The 12,644-nt window shown below is 40.7% G+C and overlaps 1 protein-coding gene across 1 annotated transcript in view; it reads left to right on the forward strand.

Annotated features, from left to right (window-relative positions):
- The first annotated feature begins 87 nt into the window (after positions 1-87).
- igsf9a (immunoglobulin superfamily, member 9a) overlaps positions 88-12,644 on the forward strand; it is a 68,218-nt gene continuing 55,661 nt past the window's right edge. Inside the window, exons 1-3 of the mRNA XM_073477353.1 lie at positions 88-300; positions 11,692-11,777; positions 11,950-12,150. Coding sequence (XP_073333454.1) covers positions 11,726-11,777; positions 11,950-12,150 — 253 coding nt within the window. The 5' untranslated portion in view covers positions 88-300; positions 11,692-11,725. The remainder of the gene's footprint in view (positions 301-11,691; positions 11,778-11,949; positions 12,151-12,644) is intronic.

Genomic DNA, 12,644 nt, shown 5'->3' on the forward strand with positions numbered 1-12,644 from the left:
GAGGGAGGGTGCGCCGCGGGGAGCCGAGCGAGGGAGCAGCAGAGCGCGTCGATGCCTCACCGTCACCTGTACGTGAAATGAACACCTGTTGCCTGCGGTTGTTTTTTTTTTAAAAGAGAAAAAAACGCTCAAGTTTCAGCTCCAGCGCCACAGAGGAGCCCGGCCTGCTGCGGGCCGGTCAGACAGCCAGTCAGCGCCCGCACACGGAGCAGAACCAGCACCAGTTGGACCGAGAGGACTAAAAGAGGAATGATGCGCTTTTTTTAAAAACGGAAGTACCTGCCAGTGTCCGAGCCACAGGTAGGATGGGTGTAAAAAGACAGATAAAAGAAAGCAGCACTCAATGATTTCTCAAAGTGTTTCTGACTTCCAGCAGCTTTGGAAGGATGAGACGTTAATGCTGCAGCTCGTGCCTCAGCCCTCCGAGCCGCGCCATGCATTTAAACACCAGTAATGAAGTTTCTGCCGGGGCCTTTTCCTTATAATGGGAACAAATGTGAGAGGGAACAGAAAGTTTGTGGAGCCTGAACCTAGCAGCAGTCACACAGACACACACACACACACACATAGACAGGCTGTGTTAATCATTCATTGCCTACGAGGTCTGTGTGTTGTTCTCCTCTGGCGTTTATAGTTTTAATTGTGCTCTCATGGCGTGATAACCTCTGTAACACAGCTCTGACCCCTTTACAGCTTTGGTAAAAGCAGGTTAAAGGCAGCTGGTGTCTGAAAAACTGCCACTAAGCTGTCAAAACATGCTGTCGTATCATATTCAGGGATTTAAAAATGCGAAATTATTGACTAGAGTTTATGTAATTTCATTATAATCAAGGAAGTAAGTGTTGTTTAACGGTTCACGGCTCAGTCTTTAGTTCTATACCCTGTTGAAGGGGATAGATATGAGTTCTTACTTGGATACATATAACTTGTTGTTTTGTTGTTTTGGAGAAATTCAGAAGAAGAAAACTCAAACTCAGAATTGTATTTAGAATATTTACAATATTGTGAGGTAAAAATTCAAACTCAGAAATGTTGATCTTTTCCATACCTGAATAAACAAGCTGTTCTCAGAGGAAAATAAGGTCACCAGAACACTGTTTGGAGCTAGAAAGGTGGCAGGGTCCGCCACATATAAACAAAGTAAAACAGTATGAAGTTGTGTTGTCCTTAAAGGTCAGTTTGCTTATTCAGTCGTGAAACGTACTGAGTTTGTTAATATAGGCATAAAAATCAGTCAGTGAAGATCTTTCTCTTCTCATTGAGATTTCTTCCCCAAAACTACATAGCGCTCCTTTAAAACCCTACGATGGTGCAATATCTGAGCCGGAGCCAGAATACGAAATCTTTTCCTGCTGCTCATTTTGTATTGACATCAGTGTTCATCTTTATTTCCCAGATTATGGGAGAAATACTCTCATAGCTTCCCCAGACTCATTTAATCATTTCACATTCTATTCCTGGTGTAATTGAGTCTGTTAAAGTGCCAGATGGGCACATCAGAAGGAGGTGGATGGAAAGTCATTTTATGTACTTTTCTATGAAGGACACAGACTTGAGTGACATCACCTGAAATATACGGCTGTAGTAAACACTTCAGATCTGATATTAAAAGCAGGCTGAAGTAGATGCAAAACACTAATAAGCCCTCACCAGTGTTTTTGCATGCGCCTCCCCCCCCCCCCCCCCCCCCCCCGGTGCATTTGTCATGACTGGAGAGTCTGCTGTAATGTTGATTTAGAATCCATCTGAGAGGAGATTAACTCGCCGACTCACAACTTGACAATAATGTAACTTTGACGAACATTGCAGGAGACATTGTGATCATTGTGATGAATTATCCATGTCTTGAAAGTCTGTGCAACACTGTAATGAAGTGACTGGAAACCAACAACTGACGACATAATTAAAACTGGCATTAATATTAAACAGACTAGTAATGACCTTTAAAAAGTTAAAGTCATTCTTTTTATAACACTGATAGTTATGACTGGGCAAGTTGACATCAGGAGGTACTTTTATAGGGAGTTTAACGCTCAGAACTCAATCGGCTTCATTAGGATTAAACGGGCTCAGCAGACAGACTATCATCAGGTTCTGGTTCAAATGTTGCTGATTGGTGCAAACCTGAGATCACCTTTTTTTGAATTAAGCCCCACCCACTTCAGACTGCAACAAGAAGGAAAGCAGATCTCTCTCGTAGCAAATTACCAAGACATTTTGGAGTTTTGGCACTAAAGAGTGATAGAATGTAACTGAGTACATTCACTAAAGTACTGTACTTAAGTACAATTTTGAGGTACTTGTATTTTCTGTGATTTTATATATCCACTCCACTACATTTTGAGGCAAATATTGTAGTCTTTACTCCACTACATTTATTCCATACCCTAAGTTACTAGTTACTCTGCAGCTTGCACGCTGCATCAGAGCCAAAGAAGCACATTTTTAAATGTATTTATTTTATTAGCAATTGGCAACGGATCTTTCAACCCATAGTACTTGAGAGATGTCCCGAGGTCTCATTAAGAATATCAATTTTCTACTTACCGCAACGTTCTTATTTCTCTCCATGATTTTCATTCAATTATTTACACGGCTGGATAATGTGTCAGACCAGACATAATTAAAAAATGATGCTATGTGAGCATATTAAAAATTTTACTGACACATTTCTTTTACAGTTAGAAGACTCTTCTTCAACTACAGTAGCAATACTGCTGTTGTGAACAGTAGAATACAGCAATTTCACAATATTCAGTACTGAAATATCATGAACAATACCCAGGATGCAATGCATATTACAGTAGTTAACTGGGCATTTTGCCTTTAGTAACTCCAGTAATTACAGCAGAGTCTAACAGTGTGTCCAGTGGTTTCATGCTTACACGTGTTGAAACAGTCTCGAGGTCAGTGGCCTGGCAGCCTTCTCGCCTTGCTGAACTCCACCACCTCCCCTGACAGTCACGTCAGGAGGTGGAGGGGGTGGTGATGGCGTGAGGGACGGCTGCCAAGCGAGAGAACACTGTTTGAGACGGCATGCCAACACTGTAAGCGTGAAACCACTTGATATTTTTAATGAGACGTCGGGATTTTGTGACATGTTTGTAACAACGAAACCATGTAGCCCTTAACTCTAACTATAATCTTTTCCTGAAGAAACTTAAACTTCAACATATCAAATGTTAAGTTTTAACATATCCATGGCTTGCATGTTTCCAGCATTTATTCTGGTGATTGGGCTGCCTTCTTAATATTGAGTTCCAGCTGTTTTTGCAGTCAGGTTGCCTCCTGTCTAGGAAATCCAAACTTTTAACGAGGTGTTCAGTCCAGTCAGGAATCTAATGACCATTACAAAATCAGCAGCAGTCAGGCTTCTTATTTGTGGAATGATTTCATGTGGTAAAATCTCCGCATTTTCGACACCAGATATGCTTTGAATCAGTTTGACAGCAGCCAATCGCATTGTGGTAGCTTAAGGGAAAAGGTGCTGTTTGGCAGTGAAGACAAGCAGACAGACAGCAGATGATTCCTCAGCTTATCGGACTGAGATGTAAAGACTCTGCTGTTATCAACAAAAAACAGATGGCTACGTGCAAAACAAAAAAATCTCAAATTAATTGTAAAGGAATAAATAAAAATGTTAAAGATAATAGATTTTCTGTACACCTCATGGATAAAAACACAAATAAGTGAAATGCAAAGTGATGTCAGTCTATTTGAATAATTGAAGTGGCATTAAATGGTGGTGGTTATATGTTTTGGACTTGACTTTATAGCCTGAAGACGTATTTATAATTTGCAAAACACTGACTTCGTCCTATCTGTCCTCTCAACCCAACACCTTCTCTGTTCTCCATATGACTGAAGTATATTTCATGGATTACATCAACACAAAAATTGTGGCTTTCATCTGGATTTGCCTGCCTGCTCTGTGATTCATAGAAAAGATACCTAATGTTTGCAATCAGAGCATAGAGATGCAATACCCACACAGAGAAAACCTCTTTATTTTTCCCTTTTCTTTTTTTTCCTCTCGCTTTTCAATCCGTCCTATTTTCTCTTAAGTGCACATCAAACCGAGCCACGCAGAGGGTTTCTATTGTGATGGGAAGCTTGTGTTAGAATCCGAAAATGGGCTTTTCTGAGCCATGTGCAAGCCACGGGAAAAATAAAATGTACACTTATAGGGGCCAGACAAAATAATGTAAGCACCTCATGGAGAAGAGCTTAAGCTCTGAGGTAACTAAATCACAATAACAATTACTGCTGCAGAGGTGGGTTAGAGCTTGTTGAATGCCAATGAGCGGCATTTTTCAGCTGCGAGAAGCAATCAGTAACCTGACGAGAGTTTTCAAAGGACAGAACCGTTTAAAAAATCTGTGAAAATGTGGCAAAGAGGAAATGTGTGTGTGTGACAGGTAGAAATGATCAGAATCTGGTGCATATAGAGTTTATTGGAATAAGTCCAGGTTTAGTCTCAACGACTTCATAAGTAAATTTCAAGTCAATCACAAGTCTTTTAGATTGCTGGATTTCATTTTAGTACCTTTTAATGCAGAAGCTTAATTAAATTTCAAGCTGTCAGCCGTTACAGGGCCTGTATGTCACTGCCTTACTTACTTTTTATTGCTCTGGGACTTTAACAGGTCAAACCTTCTCTCTGTTGACTTGACATTTTTAATTTCAAGTCTCGAGTCAAGTCCGTAGGGAGCAAAGTCCAAAGTTAATCTAGTCTCTTAGTCCGAACAAGGCCCAAATACACAGCGCAATAACAGTGTAAGAAACTCTCTGTTGTGATGACTGTACAGCAGAGCTAAAACCATTAGTCAGTTGATTTATTAGGCAATCCACAGAAAGTAATGTAATTATTTTTTATGATTGTTTAATAGTTGAAGTCATTTTTCAAGCAAACATGCAAAACATTCTCTGCTTTAAACTTCTCAGATGGGAGAAAGATTTGCTTCTTTTAAATAAATATTGTAAAGGAGTTGGTCGGACAAAGATATCGATATGAAGGAATCAGCTTAAGAAATGATATAGGTGAGCAACATTTCATGATATTTTATCAAAAATATAATCAATTGATTAATCGAAGACAAAAAAAAAGTCTGCATATTAATCAGAAATACAAACAGCTGTTTGTTGCAGCCTTATGCTGCAGTATCAGGTTTGAGGTGTGCCACATTCTGTGTTGAAAGCCTGGTGAACTGAAGTGTTACGGAGCAGTTGGGAAAAGAAATGCGATCAAAAACAAGTCAACAAGTCTCATCAACCAACACTATTAAAAAGAATTGTCACTGCATGCCGACTTCTGATTGGTTGAACAGTTGACATGAGTCTCAGCAGCAAGTCACTGCTGGTTGACATGTCTCATTGTGGTTTCTGGGACCATTCAGTACCGACTGAAGTTTTCACCACATTTCCCTCACAGCTGTCACAACTGTTTATTGAGACAGCCCAATTACTCAGTACAGGGGCCTTTAAGCCTGACTCGAGTTGACATCTCAAGTCTTAGCTCTGCAGCTCGGTCAAATTGAAGGGAAACTCAAATCCAAAGTTGTAAGAAGCTGTTGTGGCTCCAGAGGAAGCTGTGTGAATTTAGGGTTGGGTATCGAACTTTGATAATGTTATGGCACCGAGCGAATTGCCTTTGAGTAAGCCAATAGGCATGCAGCATGCTTGTGGTGCCAAGATCTGATAGTGCTGGCCTCGAGACATGCAAAGCAATCCCCACTAGGTCACGGCCAGAGACGGGGCTCACCACGTGTATCAAAGAGGTATCTTTTGCAACCTGATATCGGAGCATATCAATATCTGATATCCGTATCGAAAGTATCAATATCTGAACCTGAATTGGTAGTGAATTTAGTTGCATTGTGGGTAATGTAGGTGCCAGGTTCTGACAATGTGTGGAGGAAAGAGATGATATATCTGCTTCTACTGCATCAGTTTGATCCTCTGTGAGTCTGATAGTGTTACAGCCAAATCTGTGGAGTACACTTTTTGCGAGTTTGAGTTAAAAGCACAATTTTTCTGTGAAGTTTTCTAAATTAATTTGTTTATCCCCTCTAGGTCAAAGCCCATTAAGGGTTTGACTTGTTTCCCCTGCTTTACTCTCACTCCGGCCAGAGGTTAATGTCCAATTAAGCCTGCTGGCAGATACAAACAGCTCTGAAACCATCCTAACCCACTGAACAAAAATCCTGTGCTTCATTTTCCCTGAAGAACACAGTACCAGCAGCTGTCCAGATCAATACTCGGGACATTATGAAGGAGGTGTTTTGAGAATAGACGCAGACAAACATGTACCACAGCAGTGCCGGTGTAAACGAAATGGCATTTGATGGGAAAACAAATGCATAGAGTCTCCTTTATCTTTTGGTTTCAAGTGTGCTGGATTAAGAGGAGGCAGAGCGGCTGATAAATCTATTGCCGTGGCTCGGTCACGATTAATCAGCTGCTCCCCATTTTTCTCCATGTGTAGATTAAAACGGCAACAACACAGAATTTCAACAGCACGCCTGTCACCGACATTTCTATTTCTGTCAGCTGATAAATCTGTGCGAGACGGGCCACTTTCCATTGTGCGCCACTGGCTCATTTATTATAGCTTTAAACATTTTCCAGAGTGCTGTGCTGTCACTGTGCTTATGTTTATGCATTTCCTGTGCAGTGTCAGAGGAAGGCAGGATGGTGAGTCTGAGGGAAAGTGTCTGGAGACTGTCGGTGTTACCATGGCTGAACGTTTCACCTGCGCAGGGCGCTTTGTTTGGCAGCTCTGTGAGTTTTCGGTGCGGATTTAATGACAGAAAATGTCCCGCGGCTTAACAAGATTCCTTTTTTGCCTCTCATCTTTCTTCTTGCTGCGTTTGCCACAATTTGCGGGCCCTCTTTCTCACGATAACAGGTTTCTTTTTCATCATTGTTGTTCCACTTTAATGCCGTGCTACTTTGCCAGCAGCACAAAATACGTCTTACCTTATTAGAGCCATAAAACTATAAACAACATTTTTATTCATCTGTAGCTATCCGTATTGGGATGGCAAATGCAGAGCAGAAGTGTCTGGTTATATTTTTTAATTAGTGACATGATGAACATCATTACAGGGTATTCAGATCTTATCATCTCTCTATTCATATGAGTTAACAAGAGGCAGTCGATGAAGAATGAGGAGAAGATGCCGAGCATCTGTTAATTATCTGGCTAACAGGGATGAGAGGCTGCTGGCTCAGTCATGGCAACAGGCAATCTTAATTTGTGCATGTGTGTGAGTGTGTCTGTCACACTCGCCCACTGTGCGAGGATGAGAAGCAACAAAATCATAATGATGGAAGTTTTACCTCTGTCTCAGCAAGCACTCGACGGCTAATTAATGATAATAAATGTAATAAGTTCAGTAGAACTCTGTGTTGTGCTGCGTTGCATGAAGCCACATGGGTGAAGGGCAGGAGACGGGAGTCTGACAGGCGTCTGTTGATGTTCCAACAGGCAGCGATCAGCAGACGCAGCGCAGATTGAGGATTTCTTTTGACTTCCACTTTGATTTTGTGGAGAATCTGTGTACGCCGCGCTGTTTGCTGAAGCATGGGAGTGTGTTGGAACAAGGCGCTGCAGCTGTTGACAGCCAGCGTAATTGTTTTTCACCGGTGCAGACTTTGCCCCTGCCATGAAATGAAAAAGCCCATAAAAGCCTTATGGATATGGCCTGTGCTGCTGGGACGAGGGTGTGTTCGCTGCTCATACTCACTGAGGATGACATCATTCATCCGACCATACAAATGTAGTTGACCTTGTTATTAAAAATGGACCTTGATTATGAAGGTTATAAACACACACGTGTAAACATAGATAGACAGAAGCTATGCAAAAGAAACATCATAAAATCAACATATGTATAGATGTTTTAGAGCTCTCACTGTGTCCCAAATTCAAACAACCCTATCAGGGCTGTAAGTAACTATTATTCTCATTATTGATTATTCTGTCGACCATTTTCTTGATTAATCCGTTAGCTGTTTGGTCTATAAATGTCAGAAAATGGTGAAAAATATTGTCCATTGTCCAAAGTCCTCAAATGTCTTGTTTTGTTTTTCAGTTTCCTGTCGTAGAGGAGTAAAGAAAACAATAAATATTCACATTTGAGAAGCTAAAATCAGATAATTTGGACATTTTTCTTTTTTTAAAATGATTTTTAGTGATCAATCAAATACTAAAATAGTTTCTAGAGACAAAGGAGACATATAATGCTAATTTTCAGATTCATAATTTTATTTTGGGTTACTTCTAGCATAGGTATACATGCTTTAAAGGCGCACTATGCAAGTTTTTATAGGCCTGTAAACAAAAAGACGGAGCTCTTGATACATGGAATAGAACTGCAAACGCTAACATGAGTTTTTGATGCACTTAAAGGCCATGTGTTTACATATTTTGAGTTTGAGTACAAAAATAGCACATTGTCTATTCAGAAATATAGTTCAAGAATACAGAATGGTATAACCAAAATTGTCACTAAAAAAGAGTTACATAGTGCACCTTTAAGGCTCCAAAAACAGTTTTCTCATACTGTCCAGTACTTGAGCACTGTATTCCTTCCTAAAATGCTCTGTTTTAGCTCCTGTCTCTTTAAGACCACCACTTTAATACCCAGTCTGCTCTGATTGGTCAGCTCACACACGCCTGAGCCAACACCGCTAACAACAACAGAGCAGCTGTGCTAAATGAATTCTTATGTGCCGAACTAGCAGCAAGGCATAAAATTGCGCAAATGTGTGACATGGTGACGTAGTGTGATGTCACAAAGTCATGGCCTTAGAGGCGGGACTACTGATGAGGCGTTTCAGGAGCAGTGTTGTCTGTGGGAGAGAGGAGCACCCATTGGTGTGACTTTGAAGTTTTAAACTTTCCTATATAAAACAACTCTTTGATTAATCGACTCATTGTTGCAGCTCTTAACACCATACAGTCCTGCGAGTATAAAGTATAAAGCCACTGTTGAGGAGTACTTGTTTGGCTGTATGTGTAGATTTGATGTGATAAACGTCTCAGATGTTATTACCTGTTCTCTTTGCCTGTAATATATCACGTCTTAATGTTGCAGTGTTCTATATACACAATGCCAAGGACACATTTCCATTATGGTTGAAGTTGTATTGCACTCTATGTGCCAATGTTGACATCGCATTTTGTGGTAGGTAGCATTCAAGAAATTAATGTTATATTACAACAGCCTGAAATGATATAAGCCGTGTGCTGTCAGTCAAACTTTAACTTCCAATTTCAATAAGAGATCTCTTCACAAATACTGACTTATTTTTACCACAAGGTTATGGGCCTATTTTTCTCACTGGTTGTTGTTGAGCTTTCATTGGAGCTGTTTCACATCTGCCAACAACCTTCACTTCTCTCTCTCTGATTGGCTACTTTACCTGTATTGTGTCTTTACATTGAGGAGTAAACATGTTTATTGACATCACACTCAAGAAACAATTTTCAACCAGTGTACTTTATCTCATCGGTATACTGAAGTACTTTCCACCACTTCATTGACAGTGTTAATAAATTTACCGGAGCGCAGTTTACTTTACTTTTCCAGTAGTCCACTACATTTCAGACTTACATTTCATGTTATAAGGAAATATAGGAAAGATACAAAACTATTAACCAGCATATACAAATGTAAAACTATATATACTGTACTTATAATGGATTATGTTGTTATACCAGTACTGTTACTTTAACTTAAAGTGACACTGTGTAACTTTTGAGAGAGGCCCATAACAATTTTTTAATTTGAATTCATGTCTAGTATTTGACCAGTAGCTTATGGTGGCTAATGCTCGCTAATGGTAGCAAACTTAAAGGAAAACTCACCCTTTATTAAGTCAAAATCTTCACTGTAGCTGCTCAGCTAAAAGCGCACACCCCTTCTGAAGTGGGTGCACGTACAATTGTATTTTCAGTGGATTATGGCAGGACGAGCTATATGGAGCCATTCTCTGGGGGCTTTTTTGGATTGTTTTTTATGTTTTCAGACAATTCCCCATCTACTGCAGTTGTTTAGGAAAGTGCTGCAACGCTAATTTGCTGTAAGGCTCCAGAAATGTTTTGTGGTCTACGAAACTTCACCTGACGTTTCCATCCACACCTGGGTGAGTAGGTCATGACTCAGTTTACATTTTTGACATTCCCTTTAAGGTAAATGAAGGTGTGTAACAGATATTAAATGACTTTATGACTCTCCATGTGTGATACTATTTCAGTAGCTTTGTGTTTTAGCTAAATGCTTAAAAAAATGCAGTGGGCACCTAGTTTCACTTTGGATAAAGAATCTGAAAAATGTTTTGAGCACACACAGTGTCAGTGTTGTTTGTTCATGGAACAGAGACCCAGTTCTCTGCTCTTATCTGGCACGCTTCTTGATGTTTGCCTTTGTGAGTGAGTAGACATGTGAACTGGAGCATGCAGCATTTGTTTGAGGCGTTGCCACCGAAAATTAGTCATACTCTTTACGTGGGTGTACAGTCATTAACTTAGCTTTATGAGATGTTATAGATGTGGGCTAAAGCAAGCAAGGCTGGACCGGTGTGTGGATGCAGAGCGGATGCCAGCCCATTTCCTGTCTGTGTGATATCAGGACACATGTAGAAGAGAAGTACTTGCAACAGCATGTGAGACATTTAAAGGCCCCTTATTGTAAATGAATAGTGCCAAAGTGTCATATTGCTGAATGCAAGAAGAAATACACACAGCTTGTATTCAGAAACTGTGCCTCAAACAACCCGTCAAAACTTTTGTGAAATTGTGATGTCATGAGACAGGAACACAGTGGGCGGTGCCTGCTCAGGCCTGTGTGAGCTGACCAATAAGAGCGGACAGGAGCATTCAGACAGCGGGCAATGGACAGTATGAGAAAAATAATATCTTTTTTTGAACATTTAAGCATTTAAACTTCTTCTAGTACTCACCCGAAATAAGCGTATGAACCTGAAAATGAGGACTTTACAGGACCTTTAAGAATTTAAGGAGCAATTTCACACACACATTTGTAGCTTCTACCATAGCAGGTGATTGATGGTGAAAATGATAGATGACTTTTAATATGTGTGTGTGTGTGTGTGTGCGTGTGTGTGTGTGTATCTTAAATCTGACCTATCGTGTTGGCTTCTTCACTCCGGTTGACACATTTGATAAAATCCAACCAGGGGTTGCTTTGACGGGATTGAATGGTCTTGACATTAAGTTGCACTCCTTGATGCCTGATGCAGCCTATACGCTCCCATCAGCTCAGCTTATCTCCGTCCTTGAGTGCTGAGTCTCCTGGCTCCTCCAGCCAAACGTCTTCATTGATGTGTTCTAAATAAAACACTTAGATGTCGCTCCGCACGTGACTCTCAAAAGATTTATGTGACATTTATGACATTTACTTTCAGAAAAGGATATAGGGCCAGGGAGTTTTCTGGCAGCGGAGGCAGCTCTGCCCATTTGTGTAATGATATGGGATGAATTCCAGTTATTGGAAAGCTGTATAAAAAAACGAGCGCTCCTCTCCCCCCGTCTGTAAAATTATGACAGAAGCGGCAGCCCTGCTGTAGCCTTTTTAGTTTGGAAATCTGTCACAGATGGCTGTCTTCTTGCACGCAGCCAAGGAAGTAATGCGATTGTGACAATTGTGTCTCTTTTGCCAACAGATTGAACATGCTGCAGGTTGTATGAGTGACAGATATGGGGTCAACCAGATCATATTTGCAGACTTTCACTGTGGTTTGCCTATTTTGTAAGTATCTCCACAGTTTGATAAGACATTTGCATCCCACTGTACTTTCTGCTAATCTTTTCTATGATATGTGCACACCATTGTTCATACTAGTTAATTATTTTACATTATCAAACATAACCGTTAACTAACTGAAAGTAATTTGTCATTTTGCATCTGACAAACCCAACAGTGACCACTGAAGGTGTGAGCTCGGAGGTGCGTGGAAAGGCCGGAGGTGTGGTGGAGCTGGAGTGTAGCTTTCCTCCATCAGATCCAGCAGCTGTGTCCTCAGCGTCCCTGCATGTGGTGGAATGGGTTCGACAGGGACTTGAAATCCCCGTCCTGATCAAATTTGGATCCTACGCACCACGTGTCCATCCACAATATGAAGGTGAGCTGCTACGGATGATCGTAACACGTAATCCAGCTGAACATTGTAATGTTACAGCCCAACCTATTTACAAAAAACGTTGAAGCTGATGAGGAAACCATTAAATATATATTGTCTCTGTACTGTTTTCAATTCTGTTTTACACAGCGTCCAAGTTTTTTGGAGGGTTGCAGTAAATGCATACTTACTATCATTGAAACAGCATATTGTGTTATTATACATGCTTAAAGCCGTTTCCCAGCAGTCCAGTGGGAAAATGCGATGCAGCAATACTGACATTCTGCATGTGATTTTTCTGTGGGACATCTATGCACACCGGGGTCAGTTTCTGTCCCCGTCCTCGTCTCTTGTTTGTGCAAATGTTAATAAGTACACTTCACAATCAGATTTGGTCAGTTACGTTTCGTGAATGAGGCCCAATGATCTCACCCTGGATCCCTAAAGTTGCTACTACCCCCTTTACTCAACCAACATATTAGGTAATCAAGTGAATA

Source organism: Pagrus major, chromosome 12, assembly GCF_040436345.1.
Source record: "Pagrus major chromosome 12, Pma_NU_1.0".
Taxonomy (NCBI): Eukaryota; Metazoa; Chordata; class Actinopteri; order Spariformes; family Sparidae; genus Pagrus; species Pagrus major.